The 17,976-nt window shown below is 39.4% G+C and overlaps 1 protein-coding gene across 7 annotated transcripts in view; it reads left to right on the forward strand.

The window, feature by feature from the left end:
- The window catches only part of bcl11aa (BCL11 transcription factor A a), a 195,176-nt gene that overhangs the window by 104,849 nt on the left and 72,351 nt on the right, over positions 1-17,976 (forward strand). For 4 of the 7 annotated variants that reach the window (XM_048535801.2, XM_048535802.2, XM_059648507.1 and 1 more), the window contains exon 3: positions 13,217-15,105. In XM_048535801.2, the coding sequence (XP_048391758.1) occupies positions 13,217-15,105 (1,889 nt within the window). Of the gene's footprint in view, positions 1-13,216; positions 17,749-17,976 lie in introns of those variants that run through there. The other 3 variants (XM_048535799.1, XM_048535804.2, XM_048535803.2) reach the window with 1 other exon arrangement.

Raw genomic sequence — 17,976 nt, forward strand, 5'->3', positions numbered from 1 at the left:
TCTATGCCTCAAATGTGCCAGAGGCCAACGTTCATTGGATAGAAAGTAGACGTTGAAAATAAGTACTTCTTCCTTTTGCCTCTCCCACAGGATCAGAAAGCACACAAAGGCACTAAAAGGGCAAAAGCTGCATTGAATGTATTTCAATATCAGACATAGATGCATATTGCATTAATGGTACAATGTGATGGAAGTCTTGTGTTATAATATAAATGTCTGTAAACTTTGGTGATGAGCCTTGCTAAATTTTGGCGATTATGTAGCCATTACTACATGACCATTAGGCATTTAACTTGTTGGGCGATAACCATCTGCAGAATCTGCCCAGGCATTAAATGATATGGACTATGGCAAGAAGTTTTGAAAAATTCATTGGGCCATTAAAACACTCCTTGATGTTGAAACCAAAATGTTGCATTTTCCAACTAAGTGTTGGATGTCGGGATGAGATTCTTTGCTAGTGAGCAGCGAGAGGCTGATGAACTGAGATTATTTCTCATTCTCTCCTTCAGTACTACCTAATCTCATGTCATTAATGTGCAACCTCCTATTCTCCGAACCACCAGATAGAAACTAGAAGCTGAGACTTTCCGAAATGAAAGTCTCTAAGCAGGTATCTGCTGACTCCAGCTCGCTGCTTGTTCCCCTGGATTTCCATCATGGATACCCAGTACAAATATCTCAGGGCAAACTCTATGCTCCACGTGTTCTCCATATACATGGACAGTGACATCTGATATGCACGAGCCCCACTGCATCATCATAGCCTATCCATGATCCACTTAGTGTGTTTCTGTTCTTTAATGTTGCACTTTGGAACACACCAACATCTGTCTTTGGAAAACTGGTACAAGGGAGCTTTGTGTGAAGGACAGGCATCCAGCTCACAATTTCATCCAGGCTGCATCTTATGGCTGCTCATTTGCTGTCGTAGAATTCACACACTTTGTACCTCCCCATATGCTTGTGGCTTTTTGTGTGTTGGCCACTCAGTTAAACCTTAAAAGGATGATATTATTTATTACTTCCACTTTGTCATAGACACAAAAGCCAGGCAGCTTGTTATGTTTGTCAGCAGTCATCAAAGGAATTTTTCTGTATGGCACCATGCTATGTTCATCATGCCAGCATCAGATGAGAGGTGTGTCATAGGGTGTGGTACCTAGCTCGTACAATGAGTTTAGGCATGCTCTTGCAAGAAAATTGGGAGAAAACGAGAGAAATCGTCTATGACGCTTGACGATAATGACACCTTAGCCAATTTCTGGTACCATTCAGCCCCATCCATTCCCAGTGATGCTACAGGTTGAAATGTTTGCTTCATGAAATGGTTTTGAATTGAACTGAGTGTCTGGAGTACTGCCATTCTGTATGGGCTGTATCTGAGCTAAAGCTCAAGTATGCGTGTATCTTTAAACTTATTTACAAATGTAATAAATTAATTCAGAGTTAGGGAAAATATTATTGAAACTGCTTAAAGTAATTCATTTGTCCTCCCCAAGGGTCAATCACAGCAGTGATATTGACTGTATTAATAGAGGGGCCTATGGTCAAGGTTATTCCATCCCCTTGATAGAAGGGGGAAGCACAATGGTAGATCAGCAACCTCCACCCACCACCACTAATACAAATAATAGTATTAACACTGAAAAAAAATTTCAGCATTTAAACTTGGTGCTCCCTCAAAAGGTTGGTGAGCAGCATTTATACCTTTTTTAAAATGATAAATCTGAGTGTATGATTGAGATTCCACTGAGCAAAAGTACGAACATGGTACTTGGAATCACAGAAGTCCTGATTTCAAGGGGAATGCTGTAAATATATGTGACATGAAAATAATTAAACTTCAGTGATTAGAAAGCAAAGACTTCTTCTAGCTTGCTGTTACTATTTGCTTAGCAGTTCTTCACTGACTATAGCATTTCCATTCAATTACTGATGGTTTTTTAAAAAACCATGATTGCACTGATTGCACATTTTTTTTTATACCTTGCTTTTGCATGTAAATAGTCCTTTTGTTTTGTTGATTTAACCCATGATAAAGCTAGAAGAAAGGATAAGGTCACATTCAGTGTTTGTTAGCCAACTAGCTTCTCAATTCAGTCAAATTCATGCAGATGGAATTCAAACTGCCCATGTGAATTTGTCAATTGGATGATTACATATTAAACCTTTTTTGCCATTTAAATACAGACAGTCATACTTAATCAGATTGTTCATCAATGCGTACCGCTAATATTTATCTGAAGCTCTTCATGTTACTCTGAACCTTTCCTTTGTCTTGTAAAATATGCTACTTAATTGCAACGTATTCTGTTCAGTGTATATCTGTGTTTCTGGATGCAGTCAGCTCTTCACCATTTGTTTTACAATGTTTTTCTATATAATAAGACAGAATGTTCGAATCTGAACCATTTCGGCTTTCTCATTACTAAAGACAACATTCAGCAGTTTCCTATCATAGCCTCTGATCAAATATAATGCTAAATTGCATCAATATTGTATCTAAATAAAAAAAACACTCCAGCTGTAGCAAATGATATCATGGTAGCAGTATAGAACAAATGAAGATGTTGACGGAGAGACCCATGGTAGTTTTTGAACATGCAGTAGTTTGATTTTAAGACTCACTTCTTTTTGAATACCTAGCCAGTGAGTAGCCATTAACTAGATCATAGTTTGGAAATTGACTTGTTTGTTTGTCCAAAGAAGTATATCCTGGCTTCCAGTGATATTGCTGTAATGATATTTATATCGCTGCCTGATAAAATGGCAGTGAGGTCCAGCTGGAGTCTTGAAACCCACATTTACGATGGGGAGATAGTAGGAACTGCTGATGTTGGAGAATCGGAGATAACGAGGTGTAGAGTTGGATGAACACAGCAGGCCAAGCAGCATCAGAGGTGCAGGAAGTCTGATGTTTTGGGCCTAGACCCCCCTCCTTCAGAAATGGGGGAGGGAAAGGGGATTCTGAAATAAATAGGGAGAGAGGGGAAGGTGGATAAAAGATGGATAAAGGAGAAGATAGGTGGAGGGGAGACAGACAGGTCAAAGAGGCGGGGTTGGAGCCAGGTCATCTTTTATGATGGGAATTCGTTTTGCTGGATCTTTATCATGTTCCTGAAAGAGGGGGCCAAACTAATCGAATATCTTGGATAAAGGTAACACTAAATTGCCCAAGGCTAGCTTTACCCACAAGATCACTTTATAAAAATGTACAGATACATTTTTTTCATTCTGGCCTATAAGCTCTGCCTTCCCTTATGTTACCTTTTAAAGATGAGAGGGTTTTCATGAGTCTGGTTCCGTTGCTAGTCTTCCAGTGGTTGTGAAGCAAAGCGTAGGAGAAACCTTTCCTATTGAAAAGTTTTATTTTTCACAACTTTCCTTTTGGGGAGGCTTCACCGTTTTTGGAGAACGGCCAAGAGGAGGGAAATGGCAATTGTCCCAGTACTGTTTTATATTACTGCGTGCTGTGGGACAACCAGCCATCACCAAGTGTAAAATTGTTTTGCTTCTCTTTTTTATTTTCAAATGTACACTATATAAGGCAGATTTGTGATGTCCTTGGGGTCTGGATTGGGACTACATAGTACCCAAAGGCTTGCCTTATATTCTCTCAGGACCCTAGATATGCATCAGAGAAGAGTGACAATCATTCCGTTTCTGCAGTTTCGACCTGAAACAGCAGCTACTGGGAGACCAGCACAAGAGCACTCCTTGCCAGCATAGTGCAGAGCACCAATCAGATCAAAATCAAGTCTACAGCACAATTGCTTTCACTTTTAGGAAGTAGAAACAGCCTGCAAAGATGTAATATTTGAGATTGCAATGGCAGCATTTTTTCCACCCCCTCTTTCTAATCTGCTGGTTGGTCAGATGAGGTTTTGGATCAAAAGGTTTCAACCCTACATCATTGCAATATATTCATTTTAGCCACTGGGGGTCACCAGAGTATTTATAGAGCTCACTAGCAGTATCTAGTGGAAAGTCTTGAACATGACAAAATTTGGAGTGAGTCAGAAAAATATGTCCATGAAATTAAATATTTATACACAGTTATTTAGTGGCCCTTATCAGCCCCTGAAAACAACAAAAAGAGGAGGCATGCTGCCATTGAGTGAAAAAGGAGCTGTGCTTCTTTCCTGTGACTGGATTACTGATCTATCCCTTGTACTGATGTTTCCTCTGGACATTTTCCATTTACTTTGTACAAGGAATGTTTATGAAAGCGAGATGCGTTTTGATAGACTATTGAGAACTGGCCTTATCCGACGTTTCAGACTCAACAGAATGGCCAAACTTTCAGAAAATTTGACAGACTTCTGAAAGATAATGCAATAAAAGGAACGGTAAATAGATTGGACCTTTTTTGTAGATATAGTTCTTTGTTCCCCATTTGTTTCACTTGTTTAAAAGATGGCTTCTTAGTTATGCATATCCTGGAATCCAATAATAGAGTCCTTAAAGAATAATATATTATGGATAAATATAGTAAGATTACATCATCATTGTATTTCAAATTGCAATCCAACAAAGTGCCATTTAAAGATGATTTGCTTCTTAAGACTGTTCTTTTAATTTTTGAAATACTATTTTTATTTACTGCACATCAGACTGTGTGTTCTTAAGAGAAGAGTTGTGTGATGAAGTAATGGGAGAAGGGCACTGGTCTGGGATGTTGCAGCATGCTGAGAAATTTTGTGTGGATTAACACTTAAATACACAGTTTCAAATCTGGAAAATGACCATTAAAATACCTTGTCTCATCTGAAAGGAAAAGTTTTTGGACTCCAATGATGTGATTGCAAATACTTCCTACAGGTACCAGTGCTTATGAGAACATTTATTGAACAAGATTTATGTTGCAATTTTCAAAAATGTTTAAGAAACAAATGACAACAAAATCATACACACTTTGGGTAGAATCTGTTTTGATTTCTGGTGTGAAATTGGCCACTTCAGTTTTCAATATTGTTGGGTAGGGTCACATGCTGGAAGAGTGAGTGCAATGCAATGGTTATCCTATTGGTAAAGTAATACCAGGCATGCTGGACGTTGCCAGAAATGAGAACTGACTTTTGGCTGGAGCTGTACCCTGTCACTTCTGCAGACATTTCTTAAACCTTCAACATCTTCAGCAAATCTCCAGTCTGCTCTGGCATTATCCCAACAAAGAGAGTCACTTGGTATTAATAAGCCTTTTTCAATTTGCAAGTGCTTAACTAGTGAAGTGCTGTATTGATCATTCACAGGGTCTCAATTATTTACCACCTACTTAAATGATTTGGAGGAGTGTGTAGGTAAAATGTATCCAAATCTACTGATAGAAAAATTGATACAAAAATAGGTAGGAGGGCATATTATTATGAAGACTTAAAGAAACTGCAAGGGCAAATAGTTAAGTTGAAAGAATGGACAAAGACTTGGCAGGTGGAGTTTAGTGCAGGAAAGTGTGAACTCATAGAATTTGATAGGAAGAATCTAAAGGCAGGCTTTATTTAAATTCAGACAAACTATTAACAAAAAATGCAGTGCAGACAGATCTGGGTGTTCCTGTGCATAAAACACAAAACATTAGCATGGTGGTGCAGTAAATAATCAAGAAGGTAGTTGGAATTTTTGTCTTTATTGCTAGTGGGTGGGAGTTTAAAAAATAGGCTAGTCTTATTACAGCTGTACAGGGTGTTACTGAGGTTCCACCTTGAGCACTGTGAGAAGGACATACTGCCATTTGAGGATGTTCAAAAAACCAGTTTGATTCTTTAGGTACGGATAAACAGGATAGGGGCCATCTTTTATCACAGCTTAGAACAACGATCTTATCGAAACGTACCAGATTTTGAGGGAGACTTGATATGGTTGACAAGATGCCAAATGGGGGAATCTTGAAATAAGGACAATTACAGACTAACGAGACAATCATTTAAAACTGAGATGCAAAGGAATTTATTCTTTGCAGGCAATGAATGTCAGGAATTCTTTATCCCAGCGGAGGTTAGATTGATTGATTGATAAAGTATTTAAAGAGGGATAGACAATTTTTGATGTATCGGAGTTGAGGGCAATGAGGACCTCACATAATAGAAGAAGTGTGGTCTGGGCAGATCAGTCATTATATGATGATTATGGAATGGTAATCTAGAGAATGGTAGGGCAGACTTGAAGGAATAACTGTCTACTTCTGCTCCTACTTCTTATGTGCAATCCTAAGAAAATCTCCAGATCAGTAGTACTTTGCTGAATGTTACACAACTGTGCTATTCTGAGGGGATAACACTTGCAGATCTAACAAGGGGAGGTAGTGATGAGGAATGTTGAAAAGGAGGATAAGGAAGAAAAGCATGATGCAAAGGAGTGGGATTGATCTGGCAGTTGCTGAAGAAAAGAGAAATTCTCTTCAGCAAACTCTCCCCTTGAATATGTCAACCTTCTATCTGACCCATTTTCTTTTATCCAGCTTCTGAAGACTTTCTGACGCTATCCCTAGATCTTCACATATTTTAAGATATAAGGAACAATGTCAATGCATATAAAGCATTTCTGTTTACTTAACAAACTGTACATTATGGTTTTGCCAAATTTTACTCCCCTAACTGTGACATGAAATCACCCTCATGCAGAAGTTCAATATCTCCCTGTATTATTTCTTTTTATTATTGCTCTCGCAAATTGATTTGGGAAGAGGAAGATGACTCATTGTCCACTAAGGACACTGGAAATGCTTTTGTGGGTGACTTCAAGCAGCTTTGGGTTTTGACGATCTGGTTATACCCAAGTTGGGAATGTTTGATCCAAGTGACAACATGGACTCAACATGGGAATCAGGTCAGTGCTTGCAGGGGTGCAGATATGCTGTCAACTTGAGAGGACAAAACATCGTACCTGTGGAGCCAATGCCATAGTCTTGGGACTTTGTCTGCATACTGCCTTTACTCCATGTGAAGGAGTGTAGTATCACTTTGAAAGCCCCTATTCATACGCCCCACATTTCTATTCATAGTGTCGTTTGTGGATTGAAACTAGTGGATGTTGTCCACTGAGTTAAGTAAAAACATAAGGTGGATGGAAAATATGGGACAGATGGGAGGTAGGAATGTTGTTGCACTTTTAATTATAGCAATGCTTTTAGTGCTGTTACCAGAGGTCCAGTTGTTGAATATTCCACTATAGTGTCCATGGTTGAATACATGGAGTTTCAAACTGTCAGGTTAAAATTAGACTCCCTTGTGCTCGCTCTGTGTACAAGTACACTGGCGTGCTGCGCAATGCACTTAAAAGTCTGTTATAATTAACCATTAATGTAGATTTTGCATTTGGGTCTTCATCTGTACTCTACAGTGGAGCCAGGATAGAAACTCTGCTGATAGACTAGTGCTTGGTGACTGTCTTGGTGCTGACCTCGTTTGCTTAACCTGCAAAGTTTATGTAATACTAGTTTCAGAGCTAGTGCTCACTGAAATAACGTTGAATAATGTTCTGTCAATGTGAGTGATGTCGTCTTTCAACTATTCACGTTCTTGGCAGCCTACATTATTTTCACCTAAAAGGGAAGGGAGTGACAAGAATTAGCTTTTAGTGTCAAGGATAAAACTGACAGATGAATAGCTGCTGAAACAGCTGCATTTTGTCAGGTATTGTGTGTAAGGGTGAAATTTCCATGGGAAGGGACAGTGTGCAAGATTGGCAGAAACCCTGTGTAGGATACATCCTTTAGCTTCTCTATTGGCGTTGCCCCGATCCAGTCTGACCCCACAATCTCTGTAAGACTACTCTCAACTAAGACCTTGAATAGCCATCGCTCCTGTGCTCTCCTCCTTACCTCACTACCTTCCCACTGTTGCTTGTGACTTTGTCTTTCAGAAAAAAAGGAAGCAAGTGTTAGTGGCGGCCCAGTGCAGTGCTTTGAGAATATGCATGCCAAGATGGAACAGTAATGCTAGTATGTGGGAGGTAGCCGAGCTGGGAGAGTACGAGAGAACAGAGTAACATTAGGAGCTGAGGTGATGGAATGAGGTATACTGTCGTGTTTGGAGGAGAGTCCTGGTGAGCAATGAGAGAAATAGTTGTGAATGCTAGACTTGGGTTGGACAGGGTTATGTGAGGGTGAGGAATAAAAAAAGCTTCTGTCAGCCACCTTGACCATGAAACTGTAGCCTGCATTGTGGTCAGATTAGTGGGATAGCAGTCTTTGCTTGTGCCCTACTCTGTCATGTGCCCTACTCATTCCCAAATAGATTTGTCATTTTGTTACCTGATGGGAAAAAGGTGCCTTTTACCCTTCTCACCTCATCCACTGTGACTCCCAGTATTGCATCTGAGAAATGTGAGATCATAGACTACTCTTTGACCTGTCATATCAATAATGTCTCAGAAATCATGAGGAATTTCATACGTGCAGTTGACAATTTGAATTTATTTCAATAAAACTGCTGTCGTTAATGTTGTCTTCTCAGAAAAAAAGAAACAATGGCCATCAAATTGCATTGTGGGATACTAGCAATCATTTAATTTATTTTACCAATGCCAGAAGAAAGTTGTTTATATCTCCTAGACATTGGTAACATTTACAAAGAAATTCTAATTTTTATTTAATAGCCAAAAGAAAGACATTGAGATTTCATGTTTTAAGCCATTTACTACAACAAATGACTGGAAGTACTAAATTAATGTTGTCAGGCAACTTGCATTTTAAATACAGAGAGGAATACTTCCCTTTCATACTTAACTCCCATTGCACTCTGCCTGGATTTATAGTCTTTGTAGTAAGCAGCCCAAATTGCTGCCAGTTTTCAATAGCTCTCCACATTCCATTGTTACGAATAGTAACTTCAATTTGTCCTCTCTTTTTAGAGAGATCCTAATTCCATCACCAGCAGGAAAGCTTGTTCTGATTTATTCTTCCTCTAGCCATATCTGGATGAGTCTGCAAGAATCATGAAATGGCTGGAGGATAAAGGTCTTTGGCTAGAGGTTGTATCTTTCTCACATATGTCAGCTCAGTACTAAGCGGCCTCTTCTCTCTACTGACCTCACAGACGGCATTTGTCTAAGATTTTCATAGATTTGTAGTCATGACTGTAATGCGATCCCAAAAAGAACTTTTTCTACCCTCTTCCCCATTGAAATGTGAAACATATTAACGTTGTATCTAGATAGAAATGAGAACTAGTTTCCTCAATCTCAACTCATTTCATCCTAGAACTAAATGGACATTTTACAGTACCATTATTTACAGCTTTAAAATCTTCAGCACCATTCTAGGCCTTTGAAAAACTCAGAACCCCATCACGGTAAACTCCAAGCTGGTTATCATTGTGTCCCAGTAAAAATACCTTGTAGTTTTTATAAGTAAAACAAGCTAAGCTCTCCTATAAACTCCAGAATCGAACCGTCCAGATTTGCTGTCAGACATACTACAGAACAGGTTACACAACTCACTCTTTATATATTCTAAATAAAAAGTACAGAAGCAAAATGTAATAAGCTTATAAACCTCAAAATTGTAACAAAGTTCCAGGAGAACATCATAACTGGGAGACAGCTTCTCACATACCACCCACTTTCCATGTAAGGTTATGTTAGGCACTTGTGGAACTTTTAATGCTTGCTGCACGCTCTGTGGTCAACTTATTTAAGGGTTACTGATTATAAAGCAAAGACATTCTGAATTTTAACCTGGTGATGTAACTTATACTTGTCCTCTGGTTCTTCACAATTTTTGTAGCTTGAATAACTAAAAGTGAGGCAGAATTTAATCCTCTCATTTGTTTTGAAGATCTCAAACAATCTCTGGTAAATAGTGCCTCCATTAATGTAAGAGAAGCAAATTTCAAATACATTAAGCTTTGGTATTGCTGAAAACATACATTTTGACAAAAGTTGTTTTTTAAGCTCATACTCATCAGAACATTTCGACAAGAGTACCAATTCAAGGGGCAAGTAACATTTATGCCATGTGGGAAGAGTGCCAATTTATTGGTCAGGGCATTTCCCTGGGAAATGACTCAAATGAATGGCTGTCACCTGTATTTGATTTGAACCAAATACAATGCATATACATGTTCTTTCTGTCTGTAAAGAACAGAGCTCTGTTAGTATAAATATATTCAGCTTCCAGTACATACATTTGCATCACACTGCAAGGCCAATTGATAATCCTAAATTGGTCCCGATGTAATTCCTCACATATTCAGGATTATCCAGCAAATGTGTCTGATTGCAGAATCACATCTATTGTTTGACATTTGTTTTATGAGTTTCACAGTGCAGGCTAGTTAAGGACTGCCAGTACCTTCCTTGTTTTGACCAGCTGAAGGGCTATGGATGAAGTAAAAGCAGAAAATTCTGTGGCAACTCAACAGGTTTAGGAACATCTGTGGAGTGAGAAACAGTTAATCTTTCCAGTCCAAAGATACTTCTTTGGAACCATTTAGAGTCATAAACCTTAGCTCTGTTTCTCTCTCCTCAGTTGCTGCTAGACCTGCTGAGTTTCTCTAGCATTTTCTCTTTTTATTTCAGACTTCCAGCATCTGCAGCCTTTTGCTTCTGTTTGAAGGGGCATATTGTTTGACACAATCTGCTTATCCATGGATATTTGACTTATTTGCCAAGCATCAAACTGGCACTGAAATTCATATGCCACATTACTTGCATATTTTAACAGGCACCATCCTGCACTAAAATTCATGTTTGAAATCAAACAATTAAATAATCTCAACTTCCTCAGTGTCCTAACTGAGAAATTGTACAGGGATTTCTCTACTGCTATCTACCACAAATCTACCTTCATTGGTTAGTTATACAGGTTCGGGTTCTTCAAGTTCCACGCACTACAAGGTTGGCCCTTACCAGTAATCTCAGAAAAAGGCCCCAAGTAATTTGATCAACTGGCACCTGATGCATCAAAGCTATTCTGGGGGATAATGGCTACTCTGAACAGATCCATTCCCACTGTATAGTATCCAAACTTATGAATCTTAAGGTCATCACTTTTGGTGCTTACAAACTATCTGGTCTATGTCGGATTAGCCTCCTTAAAGTTTGAGCAACCGATGAAACTGCTGTTTCACACTGCTATTATGCGGTTGCAACATGAGTGTCATTTATCACTAATGCAATTCTGCCATTGACACCCAAATTGTTGTACTACGCAAATGAATAATGTGGTGTGAATTTCAGTGCTGATGTGATGCCGGATATGTAGCCATACATCCCAAAGACTGGCGGATCATACCGAGCAGCATGTCTCTTCTGCTATACTCAACCAACCGGCTACTGATGGTGCCCAACCAGCCCATGCTTGCTAAACCTGCAAGTAAGTTTCTAATATTCGACGTGATTCTACAATTGGATAATTCCTGGTTAGTGCAGAAGGTGCAAGGAATTATGCTGGAATCAATTTACAATTGCCAGTAGCCATCTCAGCGTGGCACACTCTGCACAATGGAAGTTATATTTATTACTATACAAGGCGCCATTCTTTACACACTGAAAAAAAATGTAGCCAGATTGCGCCTGTTTCAACTAAAACAAAGTAGGTGGAAGTCATTTGAAATTCATCTCTCAACAATGTTCTGACTAATCAAAGTCAAGTTGTCTGGTTTAAAATTTAAACAAAGCATGATGGTTAACTTCCTACTTGCTAACCAATAAACGCACTCCCTATTTATTTAAGAACCCTCTTTCCTGCCTCCATTTCTGAAGAAGGGTCTAGGCCCGAAATGTCAGCTTTCCTGCTCCTCTGCTGCTTGGCCTGCTGTGTTCATCCAGCTCTACACCTTGTTATTTCAGATTCTCCAGCATCTGCAGTTCCTACTATCTCTCTAACACACTCCTCCCATTTAGTATAAATGAAAGTTTTCTGCTTGAAGTGCCAAATGTCCTGATGATGGCAAGACGAAAACTGTGACAAAATGTATCTTTTTTTTCAGAACATATTCTGTATTACCAAAAGTCTACATTATGCTTCCTTTCATTGTTGCTGGGTGAGACTCCAGGGGCTCTCTTACTAACAGCTCTATGAGCATATCTATATCATATGGACTGCAGTGCTTCAAGATAGCAGCTCACCTGAACCTTCATAGGAGCAACTGAGAAGGGCAATAAACATTGACTTAAACAACAATATCACAGTTCCATGAATTAATTTAAAAACTATACTTTCATTAACGGGTGCCACATAGTGTAATTTTGGTATTTAGATTTATCATGGAGTGTCATTATCTGTTACCCACTCTTCCATTTTTATATTAAAATAAATATTGTTTAGCTGTTTATTCTTTATTTAATTAGAGCACTTTGTGTTTGCATGTAATTGAGATCACATTGCTTTTTCCACTTCAGACTTATGAGTGAAACATTGCTCATTTTGTGTAACCTGACTATTTCACAATTCCAATCGTTTAATTATTTCGGTAGGAATTAGATGCACAGCTCCATAAGGTCCTGATGGTGATTGTATTCTGCAGCTGAGTCGTAGAGATGCAGATTTACAGATTCATTTTCTGTTGTGAACTGAGTTGTTTAACCGCAGGTGAGGTTGTTGCTTAGGTTTCAGCAGCTCCCAGATTGACGGAGGTGAGCGTTGTTCAGCATTCTGGTCAATATGTGAAAAGATTAGCTGGTTGACGTTCTGAATGGTGGCTGGTATCTGTTCTGCCATAGCTCATCAAGGGCCACTGTCTTCAGGATGGAAAGAAAGACCAAATAAAAGAGCTCAGATTATCGCTGTTCAGGGCAGAATAGTTTTGGATAGGCAGAGTCAGGGATTAGATCATGGTTTACATTCAGTTGTTTGAACTGGTAAATGTTTCAATAACTGTTATCTATATATCTGGAGTCAGAGTGCAAAAAATGGGTTCTTTTTTGGTATCTGATTTGCCTTTTAGAAAATTTCTCTCAAAAAGGATTGGGATAGCAAATTTACAAGTTGGCTTTTTGTTGCTGGGAATAAAATTACCATTGCCGCCTGGATTACTGAATGAACCGAGCAGTAACCAAAGCAGTTTGATTAGATATAAGAATGGTTCACAGCCATTTTAAATGGTGTGAAAATAATTGACCGTTGGATCAAGATGTCCCACAGTGCTCTTTAATTTTCTGAATAGTGAATTTATTTAATATTTTCTCTTCTTTTTAAATAGGTGTTTGAATGTAATGGTTGAGCCTGCTCTCCAGTTGCCCTCACGCTGACATTGTTTGTTTTCTCTTGCAGGAAAGGATGAGCCCAGCAGTTACACTTGCACAACTTGCAAACAGCCATTCAGTAGTGCATGGTTTCTCCTTCAACATGCCCAGAACACCCATGGATTCAGAATTTATTTGGAAACTGAGCACGGAAGTCCATTAACCCCCCGGGTTGGCATTCCTTCAGGACTTGGGGCAGACTGTGCTCCTCAACCTCCACTTCATGGACTTCACATAGCTGACAGTAGTCCTTTCAACCTACTGAGAATGTCCGGGCCTGTTTCACGGGAAACTCCAGGGCTTGGAGAAGGACGCTTTCCCCCTACACCGCCATTGTTTAGTCCTCCACCTCGGCATCACCTAGACCCACATCGAATGGATCGGTTGAGTGCTGAGGAGATGGCAATGGTCGCTGTACATCACACCAGTGCCTTTGACAGGGTACTACGTCTTAACTCCATGCCTATTGAGCCACCATCCATGGATTTCTCTAGGAGACTTAGAGAGTTGGCTGGCAACACTTCCACTCCACCATTGTCGCCAAACCGTCCGAGTCCTATGCAAAGGCTATTGCAACCATTCCAGTCGAGCAACAAATCCCCATTTGTCAGCACACCACCCCTCCCACCCCTCCAGCCCACAGCACCTCCTGCCCAGACTGTACTCAAATCTAAGTCTTGTGAATTCTGTGGGAAAACATTTAAGTTTCAGAGCAATTTGATAGTGCACCGTCGAAGCCACACCGGTGAGAAACCGTACAAGTGCCACCTTTGTGATCATGCCTGCACTCAGGCCAGCAAATTAAAGAGACACATGAAAACACACTTGCACAAGTCCTCACCTATGACAGTCAAGTCAGACGATGGGCTTTCCACTGCAAGCTCTCCTGAACCGGGTACTAGTGACCTTGTTGGCAGCGCCAGCAGTGCCCTCAAATCTGCAGTAGCAAAGTACAAGAGTGAAACAGATACCAATATGATTCCAGAAAATGGAGATGAAGAGGAGGAGGAAGAGGAAGAGGAAGAAGAGGAGGAGGAGGAGGAGGAAGAGGAGGAGGAACCGGAAAATGATAACAGATCAGATTTTGCCTTTGGAGTCAATCTCGAGAGTGGGCGTCACCACGAGAATAGTTCAAGACCTGTAGAGGAGAAGAGATCTTTGCCTGAAGTGATGCATAGCATCACCATGAATACAATGCAACATTATGGTGAGGCCTTTCACCAAGTTCTTGTTGAAAAACACAAGCGGACTCATCACTCATCTGAAACAGAAGTTCAAAGAGATACTTATGATGAAGATTCGGTTGCTGGTGAATCTGATCGCACAGATGATGGTACAGTCAATGGTAGAGGTTCCTCTCCAGGTGAATCAGCCTCTGGAGGCTTATCCAAGAAGCCTATTTTGGGAAGCCCGACTTCCCTTAGTCCTTTCTCCAAACGCATAAAACTTGAGAAAGACTTTGACCTGCCATCAGCACCTTTGGCTCCCACGGACAATGTTTACTCCCAGTGGCTTGCTGGTTATGCTGCCTCACGACAGATGAAAGACCCATTCCTCAGCTTTGGAGACTCCAGACAATCGCCTTTTGCAACTTCATCTGAGCACTCTTCAGAAAATGGAAGTTTACGCTTTTCCACTCCTCCAGGAGAAATGGATGGTGGGATCTCAGGTCGGAGTGGCACAGGAAGTGGTGGAAGCACGCCCCATATCACTGGACCGGGTCCTGGACGGCCCAGCTCCAAAGAGGGCAAGCGAAGTGACACATGTGAATTTTGCGGCAAAATCTTCAAGAACTGCAGCAATCTCACGGTCCACCGGAGAAGCCACACGGGCGAGAGACCATACAAATGTGACCTGTGCAACTACGCCTGTGCCCAGAGTAGCAAGCTCACGCGACATATGAAAACGCACGGTCAGGTGGGGAAAGACGTTTACAAATGTGAAATTTGTCAGATGCCTTTTAGCGTGTATAGTACCCTCGAAAAACACATGAAAAAATGGCACAGTGAGCGCTTGTTAAATAATGATATAAAAACTGATTAGGTGTATTGATGCTCAAGTTCCCTATAGCTTTTCTATTCTCTTGTGATCAAACGAAGTGGAAGCTGAGGACGTGAGGAACATGTGCTTAATGCCAGCACAACTGGTTTAACGTCACTGATGAATGCATGATTTGTATCGGGGCAATACTATTGCATTTACGCAAACTCGAGCCTTTCTCTTGTGCAATAATTTACGTGTTGTGTATGTTATTGTTTTTTTTTCCCTAACTAGACAGCATGTATGGTATGTTTGGCAGTTTAATTCTGTCTTCAGTTGGTGTTGAGTAACTACCCTTCTCTGTTTTTTTTCGGTTATCGAAAGAAGACTACCATGTTGCATAGTGTCCTGTAACACATATCATGTAAAATTTAGGTTGTAACATAGAGGGGGAAAACAAAATGAGGGAAAGCAACTCTCCCCATTTATTCCTTTGTTTAACCCTCTATGGACAGACTGGAATTCGCACTGTTAAAACCATTTCTTTTCCAAAAGAAAAATCTGTCCTCAAAGGGTTAATATATTAAATTAGAACAAAACGATTGCTAGCCTTGACTTTTGGAGAAGAAAATAAATTTGACGAAGGTGATTGGGTGAATACTATCAAATAATCTGAGTGCCTTGCATCTATTTAAACTGTATTGGTTTTCTTTCTGTTCTTCAGTTTAGTACTGGAGGAGTAGCCTTGGGTTTACATTGACCCAAGTGATGGTTCCACGTCGTGCACCTGATTGTTTTGGCTACCAGTGAGTTAACCAATTTTCAATATTGAAGCAAATGAAAACAACAAAACACAAGGAAAAAAGTCTTGACAATTCCGTTAATATCACAGCATCTCTCTGATCCCAAAAAGTCATGCTTGGTTCATACACCACATAGCAATTGTACAAACATAAAGTGATACATTAGTGCTTGTCTAGCCACCCATCCCCCGACACCCCCTCTCCCCCCACCCCCAGCTTTTACTTAAATCGCACTTAACTCTGCTTGTGACTTCTATGCCCTTTCTTTAATCAGGGGTACAGAGGCTGAGCAAAAAGACAAAAGGATAAAAGACAGCTCAGATAGGACAATTAAGTGCACTGTACAATTTTCCCAGTTTACAAACATATAATTAAGGGAAAAAAACTTACTAAAACGCTAAGGAAAGGAAAATGGACTGATTTGTTTAGTGTCAATTTGCCAGTCATTGACTAGAATAGTGCACCTGGCTAAACTTAAAAAGAATATTAAGTATAAAGCAACACAATTGAACATCACGTCTCCTCAGCGGACTATAACGGGACTGCAGTTGATTTAGAATAAATAATCTCGCTCCTACAGTGCAAGATGTTTTGTACAGATTTTTTAAGTATAAATGGTAAGATTTTTTTTAAAAAGAGACACTTCATTATGTTAGGGAAAAGTATATTTTAGGGTTCCAGTGTCTTGTTGGTTGTCAAGACTCCTACATGTTATACAGTTAGTGGATACTCTACCTTGGACACACAGCTCTTCAGGTTGTACAAAACTCACATTGGGAAAAGGTTTAAGGTTATATATATATAAATATAAATATATATATAGTACTTAACTATAGGAAAATGCACACATGTTGATTCCTATGCTAAACACATTTATGGTCTCTACTTTTCTGTATTTCTAGAATGGTTATTGAAATAAATGTTCACCTAGTGTAGGCACAATAGTATTTATATTGAAGCTTGTATTTTTAACTGTTGCTTGTTCTTTAAAGGTATCAACGTACCTTTTTTTTGGTAGTGGAAAAAAAACACAGGCTGCCACAGTATATTTTTTTAATTTGGCAGGATAATAATATAGTGCGAATTATTTGTACGTTTCAACAAAAAAAACAAACAAAAAAAAAGTACACAACCGTGACATTGTACAGATAAGAGGTCGTATAACGGCCACTTGGGGGTAACTTTAGAAAGTCACACCAATGGTCAAAGCGGATGGTTGTACATATCGTTCCCTTCCTGCTGCCATACTGTATACAGTACTGCAAGCTAATGTTTGTTCTGTAGTGTGCTTCTGTCTCCTAACCTCTCACCTACTACATTCCAGCATCTAACTTCATATGCAGTAAATTAAATGTTTGCAGTTTTTTCATTGCCAAAAACTAAATGGTGCTTTATATTTAGATTGGGAAAATTTCATATGCAAAGCATATTAAAGCCGCTTGAGTCAATACATTTTTGTAAATGGCAATGCAGAATATTTTGTTATCGGCCTTTTCTATTCCTGTAATAAAAGCTGTTGTTGTAACTTGAAAATTATCTTTTACAATGGGATTCACTATTTATTATTGCTTATGTGCGCTGTTCAAAACGGATGCACTAAATTGATCTTTTTTCCATTTTATTTTTTAAATTTTTTTTCTTTGTTTAGATGACCAAAGGTCACTACAACCTGGCTTTTATTGTATTTGTTTCTGGTCTGTGTTAAGTTCAGGAGTCTATTGGAAACCACTGTCTGTGTTTTGGCAGTTGTCTGCATTATCCTGTTCACATGCCCATTTTGTCCCTTTATGAAAAAAAATAAAAAATTTAAAGCTAATTGGTGAACCTTGTGTGTGCTTATTTATTGCTTTTCTCATTTTTTTTAATTTTTAAATTTATTTAGTTATTTGTTTTTATATGGCATACTCCAAATAAGTAGCTTTTGCTCCAGCTCAGGTTTATCTCTGTCGTGCCCCCTTTCTCTGACCTATTTAAATTTTGTTAGCATGCTGGAGAAAATTGCCTG

Source organism: Stegostoma tigrinum, chromosome 9 (assembly GCF_030684315.1).
Source record: "Stegostoma tigrinum isolate sSteTig4 chromosome 9, sSteTig4.hap1, whole genome shotgun sequence".
In the NCBI taxonomy this organism is placed as follows: domain Eukaryota; kingdom Metazoa; phylum Chordata; class Chondrichthyes; order Orectolobiformes; family Stegostomatidae; genus Stegostoma; species Stegostoma tigrinum.